The 15243-nt window shown below is 42.1% G+C and overlaps 1 protein-coding gene across 1 annotated transcript; it reads right to left on the bottom strand.

Moving 5' to 3' along the window:
* Nucleotides 1-4628: 4628 nt before the first annotated feature.
* LOC106589224 (leucine-rich repeat-containing protein 18-like) lies at nt 4629-6739 on the bottom strand. Its single transcript, XM_014178941.3, has 2 exons — nt 6314-6739; nt 4629-5758 (listed from the first exon to the last, which is right to left on the bottom strand). Exons 1-2 carry the CDS (start codon nt 6421-6423, stop codon nt 4987-4989), a joined length of 882 nt encoding a protein of 293 aa, XP_014034416.1. The 5' UTR covers nt 6424-6739; the 3' UTR covers nt 4629-4986.
* Between the last annotated feature and the right edge of the window lie 8504 nt (nt 6740-15243).

The raw sequence follows: 15243 nt of genomic DNA, 5'->3' as shown, positions 1-15243 counted from the left end.
CAGATTTGTACCTTGTCAGCTCAGGGATTCAAACTTGCAACCTTTCAGTTACTAGTTCAACGCTCTAACCGCTAGGCTACGCTACTGGCATCTTTATAACTGGTAGACTCAGTGGCTAATGGGTGGGTTTGGCTTTAGAAAAATGGGGTCAGCTGTTACAAAGTTGCCTTGATGTTGCTATGCATCTCTCTGAAACTAGCATTCTGTATATTTTTCAACAAGGAAACAATGTTTCTGCCTTGTATAAATGCTATATAAACAAACAATGTAACTAGCATAAACTGGGACTTAAGCCTACTAAATCTAACTTTAAATGTTTGGCCAACCGTTCCTAGAGAGCTGACAGTATACCCATTTTTCTCCAACCAAGCCTCAACACAATTAATTAAAACAAATCAACTAATTATAATCTTGAGTTCCAAAAAAACTTTTTTTTTTTCATTGATCCAAGGGCCCATCCCTGCTCTAGAGAGTGCTTTTAGGGCTGCTACAGCTTCTGCTCCGCTGCATTCTGCCTGCCTGACTGAGGAGTGTGTGTGTGTACTGGTGCATTGATTTCCAATAGCACTGACACAGCGGTGAGCAGTGTGTAGAGTAAAGCGTGTTAGACTGGTCACCTGTGATGACGCTGCATGGGGAAGCTATTATAGACATAACACAGATAGGAGGATTGATAAGGGATTGATCAGTGGAGCCCCAAGCTTTAATTAAGAGACTCAGAATTCTAGCAAGATTCCATCTAATAACATGGATAGTGACCGGATCTAATAATGGTCAGGTCAATACAGTGTTGTTTCTGTTAGCTTACTAATGAATCTATTGATTTAGCATCTTCATCTTCTTGTTGATTCAGCACTTCTCTGGTCAGCATCAGCCCCAGGTAGTGCTTTGGAAAAAAAATACTGTGTATTGTTGGCAACACAATCTCACTCTAAAATCGTGCAAATATGTACAAAAAGTATTTCAGCAGATTTTGTGCGTTTTTGTGTGGCTTAATCCGTGTGAAAATACATACATTTTTGTGCGACTTCATTCATAGGAAAATACATTTTTGGGGGGTAAACTTCAGAACAATCTTTTGAAAGTTATTGGCGCAATGCATTTTGGGCAACGGTGTTCTACAATGCCTTTTATTGAGTCCCACATGTATTTAGAAAAAAAAAACATGTTAACAACCCAATATTGTTAATCAACCAGGTTATTTAAAATACAAATATTTCACCTTTATTTAACCAGGTAGGCCAGTTTACAACTGTGACCTGGCCAAGATAAAGCAAAGCAGTGCAACACAAACACAGAGTTACACATGGGATAAACAAACGTACAGTCAATAACACAATAGAAAAAACTACATACAGTGTGTGCAAATGTAGTAAGATTAGGGAGGTAAGGCAATAAATAAGCCATAGTGGCGAAATAGTTACAATTTAGCAATTAAACACTGGAGTGATAGATGTGCAGAAGATGAATGTGCAAGTAGAGATACTGGGGATCAAAGCTGCAAAAAAATAAATAAGAATATGGGGATGAGGTAGTTTGGTGGGCTAGTTACAGATGGGCTGGTTATCACCAAACTACTTATAATATAATACTAGCCTTATATTTGTAAAAAAAAAAATTCAAATGCTGATTTCTATGCTTGTTTTCGCTTAATGCTTTGGTATACTGGTGCTATGTCAGATTTTATGAGGGTTGCCAGATTGGAGTAAAAAGTTGTATTTGTCTGTTTTTTTTGTGGTATCGATGAATGTATTTGATTGGGGAATAGGGACACATTTTCATGATGGGAAATTCATTAATCAATAAATGTGGGGAAACAGAACACTTGCCAAAAAAATCTGTTTGGTTTAAATTCCTCTGGTGCAACTGCATGGTATTTGCAACTATAACAAGTCTGGACTATGATCAATTAAGCCATATCAACTAAATTAAACAGGTTAATGTGAAATGATTATGGCACTTCCTGAAACGTCTGCTTCCAACTCACACCCTGCTTCACTAACGACGCCTTTTGCCTATTCCCTGCCGGTACTTTAGCCTATCGGATTTCCTGTTATCTACCTATTGCCTGATCTCCCGGACTATGTTACTAGCCTTTTCCCTGCCTGTACTGTTGCCCTTTTGGACCCCCTGCGTATGACCTTCTGCCTGCCCCTGGACCCAGCTACCTGCCTCCTCCTGTGGTCCTTTGCAATAAACACCAGCTGCGCCCTGCGCTTGAAACCAACTCTCTTGTATCCCCTCGTGTTCATTACACGTCCAAGGCCATTTCATGATTATTATGGTTGTGCCAATCATGTTATATACAGTGCATTTGGAAAGTATTCAGACCCCTTCCCTATTTCCACATTTTTGTTATGTTACAACCTTATACTAAAATTGATTGAATCTACCCACAATACCCCAGAATGACAGCAAAAAATGTTTTTTACATATTTTTTTTGCAAATGTATTATAATTAAACTGAAATAACATTAACATACGTATTCAGACCCTTTTCTCAGTACTTTGTTGAAGCACCTTTGGCAGCGATTACAGCCTTCGAGTCTTCTTGGGTATGACGCTACAAGCGTGGCACATCTATATTTGGGGAATTTCTCCCATTCTTCTCTGCAGATCATCTCAAACAGTTTTAGAAACTTTAGGGTGTTTTCTATCCAAATGTACTAATTATATGCATATTCTAGTTTCTGGGCAGGAGTAATAACCAGATTAAATTGGGTACGTTTTTTATCCGGCCGTGAAAAACTGCCCCCTATCCCAAACAGGTTAACGAGAGTCTTATCTTTCAAATGGTGTAAAATAGTCGTATGTTTGAAATATTGAAATTATTGCATTTTTGAGGTATTTGTATTTCGCACCACGCGATTCCACTGGCTGTTGAATAGAGTGGGACGCTAACGTCCCACCTAGCCCATAGAAGTTAATCCGTATTACGACGGTGGATATTTCTCATCTGCCTGCCGCTAACTCTATCAGGCTTGTAACTACGCGTAAATGGCGCAAATGAGTAGTCGAACGCCGAACTCTTCATTGAGACAATGCTGAAACGTCCACAATTTAATTTGAGCCTTAATCAAATTGAAAGAAAAGTTATCTTCCAAATTCAGCAGGCTGTCAAACCCTGATCTGTATCATCTTTCTTGTGCTTGTCTCCACCCCCCACAAGGTGTCTCCAACTTTTTCCCCATTATCCCCTGCGTATTTATACCTGCTTTTTCTGTTTGTCTGTTGCCAGTTCGTCTTGTTTTGCAGGTTTTACCAGCTTGTTTCCCGTTTATCCAGTTCTCAAGATCTTGTCTTCTAGTCGTCCCAGTTCCGATCTTTCTACTTGTCCTGAGCCTGAGCCTGCCTGACGTTCTTTCCCTGATTGACTCTGCCTTGGATTACGAACCTCTGTCTGCCCTCGACCTGCCCTTTGCCTGCCCCTTTGTTATATTACATTTTCTGAGAACCAAACTATCGGCCTCCTGTGTCTGTATTTGGGTCATATCCTGAGTCGTGATAGTACCAACTGGCCATGACTGACCAAGCAAACTCAGACCTGCTCTGCAACACAGTCTCCCTCCAAGGAGACACCGTTGGAAGCCATGAGGAGTTACTGCAGAACCTTGTGGAGGGACTCCATACCTTGACGAAATGCCATGACCATACCTTCAATACATTGTTGGAACAATACCGCAGACTATCTCCAAGGTAACAAACCACCACAGTAGCCTAACACTCGTCTGGAGTATCGAGAGCCTGGTCTTCAAGATGCAGCATTCCCAGCCAGCTAACCATTTGTTGGTCCCAGATTTTGCCCGGTACCCGGTCTTAGAATGGGCTCATTCCTCTAACCTCACCTGACATCCTGGCTCCTGCTGGACACCGGCTTTCTTCCGACAATGATTTTGGTGTCCCACCATGGTTCCTGACGTCCTTGGGTTACCAGCCTCTGCTCTTCCCTGAGCAAGAGGAAGAAGTCAGCATACCCTCTGCCTAGATGTTTGTCCGCCGCAGTCGGCTTACCTGGAAGAGAGCCCTGTCCGATCTTAAGACCACTTCCAGGTATCAGCGACAGGCAGACCGCCACCGAACCCCGGCTCACCGCTATCATCTCGGGCAGAGGGTATGGCTCTCCACTCAGGATCTGCCCCTCCAGTTTGAGTCCCGTAATCTTACCCCCCGCTTTATCGGCCCTTTCCCCATCTCTAAAATCCTTAGCCCCGCTGCTGTTAGTCTTCTGTTGCCCCACACCCTCCATATACATCCCACGTTCCATGTGTCTTGGATTAAACATTTGTCTTACAGCCCTTTGTCTCCTGTCTCCTATTTTTCCCCATTATCCCGTCTGTATTTATACTCATGTTTTTCTGTTGCCAGTTCATCTTGTTTTGTCAGGTCTTACCGGTGTGTTTTCTGTTTCTCCAGTTCTCAAGGTCTTGTTTTCTAGGTCAGTTCTGGAGGATTTGTTGCCATAGAAATTTAACCTGGCTAAAAGGTGACCGGTTACCCCGAGTTGAACTCAGTTTACCAAAGTTACCTTGCTAAATCGTCAAACCTGCTATGTAGGATACCCCTCTGGTCACTTTGTCCTAGTGTGATTACTGACACTGGAATAGAGGAGACAAATAATCATAACAATGAGAATGAAAGCTTATTTTATTATCAGAAACATTTGATATGCAAACAAATATGCAAGTGAAAGTAGTATTAGTAAAGCTAAGGTAGATTTCCAGTGCAGGGTCTGTTGTAGAACATTACAGGACTCCAAACTGTAGAGGGCGTTAGCGTACAACAAACCACAGACCGAGCAGCTTATAGAAGGCTGGTTATGTGTGACTGCAACCCCTATAATGTTTCTTCTTCCAGAATTCCTGATATGCCTAATATACATTGTCAAGTAAAAAGTAGCTATTGCAATAGAGCACCTGGGCTGTTCTTATCCTAAATAATATGTTCTTGATTACCTTTAGATGACCTATTGAGGACCTGGTTCCTCCATCACCTCCAGATGGCTTGGTCCTCCTGCACCACCAAGTTGGGTGTGTTCAGGCTGGCGAAGATGGACTTCCTGTGGGTGGGGCCTCTGCTCAGCCTGCTGTTCACCCTCTGCCTGTTGTCTTTGACCTTCTGGAGGCAGCAGGCACACAGGCAGCTCTCCCTCACCAGGTACATGCACTCCACTCTCTGGATGGGGTCTATGCCTTTGTCATCCTCCAAGGGGATGGGATTGCACTTCAGGTTGACGGTCTCTAGGTAGGGCAGGTTGTCGAGGCACTCAGGTACCCGGGTCAGGTGGTTGTTGAACAGACCAAGGTGACGCAGCTCCTTGAGGGCTGCGATAGAGGATGGGATGCTCTCCAGGACATTCATGCCCAGGTTGAGGCTCCTCAGCTTTCGCAGGAGACCGATCTCGTTGGGGAGTCCTACAGTGCTCAGACAGTTGTTACACAGGTTGAGGCTGTATAGGTTATGGAGGCGCCCGATAGCTTCCGGAACCTGGTCCAACTGGTTGCTGTGGAGGTCCAAAAAGCAGAGGTTGACAAACTTGGCGATAGAGTCTGGGATCTTCTTGAGCAGGTTGCGGCTCAGGTCCAGCTCGTCCACATCGCAAAGCTTCAGGATGCACTTGGGAAAGGTGGTGATCTCCATGTTGCTGAGGTCCAGCCGACGCTTGCCATCCACGGTCAGCTTCAGGGCTAGCTTAGCCATCTTTAGAGTGATCTTCCGGCCTTTGGGCTCGCTTGACCGCTTCTTGCCCTTGGCCATCATGCTTTAAAAAATAAATAAAAGATTTGAGTTTAGTGTTCAACATGTTATGAGTTTGATTAAATGCTGTTTCCTTGGTTAAGATTTAACCTGTTCCATCAATAAATTATTCATTAGTTAGTTTCTCCATTATACATGAAGTAGGCAGTAGAAAAATGGAATTACTAGTAGAACTAGAATGTGATGTAATAGATAGTGTTACATGTCATAGTCCCTTGCATAAATGACAATACTTGTCTCACTGTATAACTCATCATATTACAACAAAGGACATGAGACAGTCAACTGTTTGCCATTGTAGCAGAGGATGAACATGTACCTTGACCATAACAACTCTCAATCCCACCTTTTTTTAGTAGAAGAGTGAACAGTCATTGTTTTACTGTATAACATGTCTTTAAAATACCAATTGTAAAACAGTTTGACCTATTATCACATTCACCCTATTTAACCTTTTAAAACACTTTAACATCACAACTTGAATCTACTATATGACTTAGCAATAATCAAGTTTCATTTATTCTGAACTTGGTTATAGAAAACTGTTTTGTTTTCTTACCAGTATTGAAGTTCGTCCACCACCCAGATCAGTGCAGAGCCGGAGAGGGTGCAATCTCCAGACTTAAGACACAGGAATGCTCTCCCAAGGTTTGTCGAGGATCCTTCCATCTCCCTGGCTGTGAATTATACATAAGAGCCACCAAGAGCCATGTAAATAAAAACCAGGAAGGGCACTGCTCTGTCGTTTTTATGTGAATACGGCTAAGGACCTGTGTTTTTACATTTTTCTGTCAGCCTGGCCTGCATAAACTGTGAGTACTGCTAGCCTTCTCTTGTTTTTCCTTGTTACTAAGCAACTGAATGATGTGTTCCTTGTAGTTTTTGGCTAGGTCTGAGGCTTTCAGGGGAAAAGCTATTGCACTGTTTTTGCTGTTGCTTGCTTACTGTATACATTCTGTACACATTTAGCATACAGTTGAAGCTCAGAACAAATAAACAAAACACCAAATAAGCCTGTCATGTTGAGACACAAATGGTGGAAAATCTTTGACTATTTTCATGTATGATTATCATATTTACAGTGAAGTAATTTACTGCAACATTTACCTCCTTGTTTACTGAAGTGGGCCCTCATCCTACAGGAATAAAAATGGATGCTTGGATAGAGAAAGATAGATCTTTGGCTATTGGAAGCCGTACAAGAGTATTGGCATTCAACATAAAGAAATAGTCCAATTTAAAAGTAGAACACTTGAAAAAAAAAACACTCTAGGAGCACAGATGCAGTAATTTAATAACCTAATAACCAACGTTTTGACAGACAAGCTGTCTTCATCAGGGTGGAATGACAAACACTGCGGGTCACTAGTTTATATAGTGTCAAAGGACACACACAGGTGTCTGTAATCATGGCTGGGTGTGGCCTGATATCATTGGTTTATTCTCAGATATAAAAAGAACATACAAGAAAAATTAATGGATAGCATACGATCATAGATACAAATTGGCTACATAGGCCATTAAACATTTACAATGAATAGCAAAATCACAATAACCATAAGAATGGCTTCAGATCAAAGTCTACATTGAGACCGAAGGGAGCACGGGTCTTTAAATTAAAGATCCAGGCAGCCTCTCGTTTAAACAGTTGGAGTGGTGTAAAGCTCGCCGCCGTTGGACATCACGCTTCACCATCTGGCAGACCGACGGACGAATCTGTGTTTGGCGGATGCCAGGAGAACACTACCTACCCGAACGCATAGTGCCAACTGTAAAGTTTGGTGGAGGAGGAATAATGGTCTAGGGCTGTTTATCATGGTTCGGGCTAGGACCCTTAGTTCCAGTGAAGGGAAATCTTAACGCATACAATGACATTCTAGACAATTTTGTTCTTCCAACTTTGTGGCAACACTGGGGAGGGCCCTTTCCTCTTTCAGCATGACAATGCCCCCGTGCACAAAACGAGGTCCATACAGAAATGGTTTGTCGAGATCGGTGTTGAAGAACAGAGCCCTGACCTCAACCCCATCGAATGCCTTTGGGAAGAATTGAAACGCCGACTGCGCGCCAGGTCTAATCGCCCAACATCAGTGCCCGACCTCACTAATGCTCTTGTGGCTAAATGGAAGCATGTCCCCGCAGCAATGTTCCAACATCTAGTGGAAAGCCTTCCCAGAAGAGTGGAGGCTGTTATAACAGCTAAGGGGGGACCAACACCATATTAATGGCCATGATTTTGGAATGAGATGTTCTACGAGCAGGTGTCCACATACTTTTGGTCATGTAGTGTATTTAGGAAGAGGTCACCATTTCATGTAGTCTGTGAAGGAAGAAACCACATGGAAACCATTTCATGCAGTCTGTGAAGGAAGAAAAAGTGGTAAGCAAGTTAGGTAAGTCAAATTAATTTATCATGTTAAAGGTTTTATGATGCTTCTATCAGAAAACCTTATTCTATTCTATCATTTTAAGATTGTTCTATACACCAGTTGGGGTATTTAAAACCTCCTGAGGTCCTAATCCTTGCATGAGGTGCTATATTTTCAAAACTGTAATCTGATTATTTCCAGGGATACATAACATCCTGAAATATATATAGATATCTTAGTTACAAAGAATACTATATTTCCCTTGACGGGGTGATGCTGAATGTAAAAAATGGCTCAACTTACACCACTCTCCCCTACATTCTAATTATATGGTCAGTCTTATATTAGTGTACAGTATATCAAATATTTTGAGGTCATTGTTGATAGAAATGTAATCTGATGGAAGACTAGCAGTATCAAAAGTCATATGAAAAGTCGTAAAGTCTCTGGTGCTTGCAAAAACGTAAATGTACCTAGTAAAGCATGCCTTTCCATCAAAGCTGAGCTTTGTCATTTACCATGGCCACAGTAGATTTTGTTTGTTATAGACAACTGAATATGTTGTTAATAAATGCAGGGCATAGTTTAGTCTAGCCAATTAAACAGAGTCAACTTCCCTCCAGTGCCTGAATTACACAGACTATATGCAGCCATATGCATGTAATGAAGAGAGACAGACATACTGACCTAATTGAGCATGGCCCAGTGCCCCTTGGGGACCTGTGAATAGGCTGGATAGATTACACTTGATGATCTGCAATGTGAGGATTGTATCTGAGAAACAGAGAGAGGGGGGGGGGGGGGGGGTTGAAAGAGAGAGAGAGAGACAGAGAGAGAGAAAGGGGAGGGGGGTCATTGCGTTCAAGTTTATTGGGTTGTCCACAGACAAAGACCAAGCTAGGCCGATTCTCCAGGTAGGTGTGTCTTTCAATGGAATCCTGTTTCTGGTCCCCAGGAGGACATTACATCACAAGAGCCTCTTGTTTACCTGTGTTCAGTCTGTCATCCTCCCATGTAAAAAGCAGCCTGGTCACCCGTGATACAAGTCAGTATTTGACGTCAGTCCGTATCTGAGGACGTCAGTAGATGACATGGAAACGGGCCACTAGGGGCAGTTTTCCAAGGGCGTTGTGGACTGGAATGGCGGATGGGCGTAAGTATCTATCTCTTGAGCCAAGGTTGCATGTTTGAATCAAACGATATAATTGTTTTTGAGATTTTTGTTTTAAGCCTATCCCAAACCTTAACCCTTACCTTAAAAATTAGGAGTTCATGCCACAACTTAATAACCTTAGCATTTAGAAAAATGCCGTTTGGAACAACTTCGAAATGTGATGTTTGAGAAACATGGATGAACGTCTAATTATGACGTGAGGCTGTGAGAGCTAGTTGGTAACAAGAGCTCTGCTCTACTAGAGGATGATGATTCCTCTGTAACAGCCAGACAACCAGCTCAGTATAAACACACATACCTCAATTTCATTCACGGGTGTTTTAACTAACCGAATACTTTTTTTTATTATGGGTTTATTCTATTGTTAAAGTATGATTAAACGTATTGTTTAATTGAAGGAGAATTCCATGGAGTATGAAAACCCTTCAGTAGTTGATAACGTCAAACACTAACACTCAGTAATCAATCATACTGGGCTATCCAATGCTTCAATACTGGCACATTGGCCATGTGCTGAGGCTGGATCGCTGGACACATCTGTGTTCACAACCTTGTTAGCAGGACGTCCGGTCTGTCTGGTCCAGCTTTCCTACCCCCAACCCAGCTGACAGTGTCTGTTACAGCCTCTCTGTTTCCTTCCTATTGCTATTGTATGACTGCCCTGCTTGGTCACCAGGTACAGAGGTGGTATCATGTGTTAACTACGTAATGCCCCAAGTGACTAATTATCTAATTATATTGTGACACTAACAGAGGATTTCAGATGAAATCTAGTTTCTATTCTTGGCAAGTCTTGCATGTCTTTGACTGTGGAATTGTTTTGTTTCAGTAGTGAAATTCATATCAAGGATAGCCAAATTAGCCAAAATAGCCAAATTAGCCATGTAGCTTATTCAAGGGATGAGTTATAGTTTGTTGGACATGTTTAGGAAAACTGGCAAGAGAGGGCAAAAACATGTCATCCTGTTTATTCAAGTCTTGAATGGATGTGGTTTTGTTCTCCTCTGACTCAATACAACCCTGTCATACAGTCTAAAGATCAGAAATTCAAAGAGCTCTTTATTGTATAAATGTTTGCTTGGAATTACTTCAAAGGTACTTGACTGAGTATCAATAATAATTCTAGTTGGGAAAGTTAATAGTATAATGTGTCTAATGGTGCTTTGATACTACAGGAAAATGTTAGGGCTTGGTTGTGAGAGAAGTTGGACCCTTACAGAAAAACCACATGCTTCGTAGATGCGGAAGGGCGATACATGTGTAGTTGTCACATGTTATTACATGAACTTCACATAAGATCACATGAAACATGTTTTAGGAACACTTCACGTGTTCACATTCATGTGTTTTTTTCTGTAAGGGTATACCGTGCTATTGTTAAACCAACGTGATTGTGGATTGGGGTTCTAAGCTAACATGGAATTGTTTTAAGGTGGTCATAACAATGATTATTTAGCTTTCTTTTTAAGAATTATTGGATGGAACATTCAATTTGGCATTACTGCTATTAGCCAATTGAAACACACTAAATAACAGATTCACTACATGGAACAACAGATTTAGTCTGAAGTGTGTCCTATATCTGAGAGATATAAGAAAGATATATATATAGATATATATAGATATATATATATATATATATTTGTGTTTGTTTGTTATACCCTTATTTTAAGCATATATACCATTATTTTTTTAACTGGTACTAGGGACCTTCAGACGAGTCTTGTGAGGCTTGTGGTCGTTCTAGAGCAACACAACATACATCTACATGTGTGTGAGAGCTTTCCGTAGGGTGGTTATAATAGTTTTTGTGAGAAGACTGATTTTCGGGATCTTTCATGATCTGACAAACACTGCTCTAGCTCTGCCATCTTTCACCACAGATGCGGAAGGGCGATATAGGCGGATGGAAATGCAGCCCATGCATAAAAACAGATATCTCTACCTTAAGCAGATAGATTTTTTTATTATGTTAATTACATTTCCACGGGGGCGCAGACATTATAGGCCAAGGGATAAGGAGTCCTTTGGACTTAGACTTGGCGCTCCTGTACCTCTTGCCATACGGTAGCAAAGAGAACAGTCTATGACAGGTGGCTGGATTCTTGGACAGTTTTTAGGGCCTTCCCACTGACAACGCCTAGTATAAAGGTCCTGGATGGAAGGAAGCTTGGCCCCAGTGATGTACTGGGATGCCAAGCAGTTGCCATACCAAACGGTGATGACACCAGTAAGGATGCTCTCGATGGTGAAGCTGTAGAACTTTTTGAGGATCTGAGGAGTCATGCCAAATATTTTCAGTCTCCTGAGGGGGAATAGGCATTGTCTTGCCCTCTTCATGACTGTCTTGGTCTGTTTGGACCATGATAGTTTGATAGTGCGACCTGTATGCTCTCGTTGGCTGGCCCTCGCTTCATATTCATCGCCAAACACACTGGCTCCAGGTCATCTATAAGTCTTTGCTAGGTAAAGCCCAGCCTTATCTCAGCTCACTGGTCTCCATAGCAGCACCCACCCGTAGCACGTGCTCCAGCAGGTATATTTCACTGGTCACCTCCAAAGCCAATTCCTGCTTCGGCCGCCTTTCCTTCCAGTTCTCTGCTGCCAATGACTGGAACGAACTACAAAAATCACTAAAGTTGGAGACTCATATCTCCCTCACTAGCTTTAAGCACCAGCTGTCAGAGCAGCTCACAGTTCACTGCACCTCATAGCTCATCTGTAAATAGCCCATCCAACTACCTCATCTCCATACTGTTATTTATTTTACTCCTTTTCACCCCAGTATTTCTACTTGCACACTCATCTTCTGCACATCTATCACTCCAGTGTTTAATTGCTAAATTGTAATTATTTTGCCACTATGGCCTATTTATTGCCTTACCTCCCTTGTCCTACCTCATTTGCACACATTGTATATAGACTTGTTCTATTGTATTATTGACTGTGTTTGTTTATTCCATGTGTAACTCTGTGTTGTTGTTTGTGTCACACTGCTTTGCTTTATCTTGGCCAGGTCACAGTTGTAGATGATAACTTGTTCTCAACTAGCCTATCTGGTTAAATAAAGGTGAAATAAAAAATAAAAATAAATAGTGTTGTGGACACCAAGGAACTTGAAGCTCTCAACCCGCTCCACTACAGCCCAGTCGATGTGAATGGGGGCGTGCTCGACCCTCCTTTTCCTGTAGTCCATGATCAAATCGTTTGTCTTGCTCACGTTGAGGGAGAGGTTGTTGTCCTGGCACCACACTGCCAGGTCTCTGACCTCCTCCCTATAGGCTGTCTCATTGTTGTTGGTGATCAGGCCTACCACCATTGTGTCGTTGGAAAACTTAATGATGGTGTTGAAGTCGTGCGTGGCCACGCATTCGTGGGTGAACAGGGAGTACAGGAGGACACTAAGCACGCACCTCTGAGGGTCCCCCGTGTTGAGGATCAGTGTGGAAGATGTGTTGTTGCCTACCCTTACCACCTGGGGGTGGCCGTAAGGAAGTCTAGGATCCAGTTGCAGAAGGAGGTGTTCAGTTCCAGTGTCGTTAGCTTAGTGATGAGCTTTATGGGCACTATGTTGTATAACACTGAGCTGTAGTCAACAAACAGCATTCTCACGTAGGTGTTCCTTTTGTCCAGGTGGGAAAGGGCATCTGGTCAGTATGCAAATTGTAGTGAGTTTAGGGTTTCTGGCATGATGGTATTTATGTGAGCCATGACCAGCCTTTCAAAGCACTTCATGGCTACAGACGTGAGTGCTAAGGGGCATTAGTCATTTAGGCTGGTGACCTTGGCGTTCTTGGGCACAGGGGCTATGGTGGTCTGTTTGAAACATGTAGGTATTTCAGACTTAATCAGGGAATGGTTGAACATGTCAGTGAAGACACTTGCCAGTTGGTCGTGGTAATCCGCCCTGCGGCTTTGTTAATGTTGACCTGTTTAAAGGTCTTACTCACTTCGGCTACGAAGAGTGTTATGACACAGTTGTCCGGAACAGCTGGTGCTCTCAGGTATGGTTCAGTCTTCCATACCTCGAAGTGAGCATAGAAGGCATTTAGCTTGTCTGGTAGGCTCGCGTCATTGGGCAGCTCGCGGCTGGGTATCCATTTGTAATCTGTAATAGTCTGCAAGCCCTGCCACATCCGTCAGAGCCGGTGTAGTAGGATTCAATGTTAGTCCTGTATTGATGCTTTGCCTGTTTGATCGTTTGTCAGAGGGTATGGCGGCATTTCTTATAAGTGTCCGGATAAGTTTCCTGCTCCTTGAAAGAAGTAACTCTAGCCTTTATCTCAGTGCGGATGTTGCCTGTAATCCATGGCTTCTGGTTGGGATATGTACGTAAATTGTGGGGACGATGTTGTCGATGCACTTATCCTGTTAGGGCTAGGGGGCAGTATTGACACGGCCGGATAAAAAACGTACCCGATTTAATCTGGTTATTACTCCTGCCCAGTAACTAGAATATGCATATAATTATTGGCTTTGGATAGAAAACACCCTAAAGTTTCTAAAACTGTTTGAATTGCGTCTGTGAGTATAACAGAACTCATATGGCAGGCAAAAACCTGAGAAGATTCCAAACAGGAAGCGCCCTCTCTGACAAGTTGTTGTTCATCTTGGCTCTTTTTATTGAAGACTGAGGATCTTTGCCGTAACGTGACACTTCCTACGGCTCCCATAGGCTCTCAGAACCCGGGAAAAAGCTGAATGATATCGAGGCAGCCTCTAGCTGAAACACATTATCGCGTTTGGATAGTGGCTGGTCAGAGTACTCTGGGGGCACGAGATGTATTTATTTTCTCTCTCTTTGTACGTATACAGGATTTCCCGGTCGGAATATTATCGCTTTTTTACGAGAAAAATGGCATAAAAATTTATTTTAAACAGCGGTTGACATGCTTCAAAGTACGGTAATGGAATATTTAGAAATGTTTTGTCACGAAATGCGCCATGCTCGTCACCCTTATTTACCCTTTCGGATAGTGTCTTGAACGCACGAACAAAACGCCGCTATTTGGATATAACTATGGATTATTTGGGACCAAACCAACATTTCTTATTGAAGTAGAAGTCCTGGGAGTGCATTCTGACGAAGAACAGCAAAGGTAATAACATTTTTCTTATAGTAAATCTGACTTTGGTGAGTGCTAAACTTGCTGGGTGTCTAAATAGCTAGCCCTGTGATGCCGGGCTATTACCTGAGAATATTGCAAAATGTGCTTTCACCGAAAAGCTATTTTAAAATCGGACATATCGAGTGCATAGAGGAGTTCTGTATCTATAATTCTTAAAATAATTGTTATGTTTTTTGTGAACGTTTATCATGAGTAATTTAGTAAATTCACCGGCAGTGTTCGGTGGGAATGCTAGTCACATGCTAGTCACATGCTAATGTAAAAAGCTGGTTTTTGATATAAATATGAACTTCATTGAACAAAACATGCATGTATTGTATAACATAATGTCCTAGGATTGTCATCTGATGAAGATCATCAAAGGTTAGTGCTGCATTTAGCTGTGGTTTGGGTTTATGTGACATTATATGCTAGCTTGAAAAATGGGTGTCTGACTATTTCTGGCTGGGTACTCTGCTGACATAATCTAATGTTTTGTTTTTGTTGTAAAGCCTTTTTGAAATCGGACAGTGTGGTTAGATTACCGAGAGTCTTGTCTTTAAAATGGTGTAAAATAGTCATATGTTTGAGAAATTGAAGTAATAGCATTTCTAAGGTATTTGAATAACGCACCACGGGATTACACTGGCTGTTGAGTAGGTGGGACGCAAGCGTCCCACCTAGCCCATAGAAGTTATTGATGAAGTCCGTAACTGATGTGGTATACTCCTCAATGCCATTGGATGAATACCGGAACATATCCACTGGTACTTCCTGCTTGAGTTTTTGCTTGTAAACAGGATTTAAGAGGATATAATTATGGTCAGATTTGCCATAT

This window comes from Salmo salar, chromosome 28, assembly GCF_965601325.2.
Source record: "Salmo salar chromosome 28, fSalSal1, whole genome shotgun sequence".
In the NCBI taxonomy this organism is placed as follows: domain Eukaryota; kingdom Metazoa; phylum Chordata; class Actinopteri; order Salmoniformes; family Salmonidae; genus Salmo; species Salmo salar.
The sequence above is the reverse complement of the archived record's forward strand: the minus strand, read 5'-3'. Positions and strand labels throughout refer to the sequence as shown.

Bases quoted from the DNA above. Each gene is read 5' to 3' on its own strand.
- LOC106589224 (XM_014178941.3), bottom strand. From the start codon at position 6,423: ATGGAAGGATCCTCGACAAACCTTGGGAGAGCATTCCTGTGTCTTAAG. The intron at 5,759-6,313 runs GTAAGAAAACAA...TATTTTTTAAAG, and splicing joins GTGGACGAACTTCAATACTG to CATGATGGCCAAGGGCAAGA.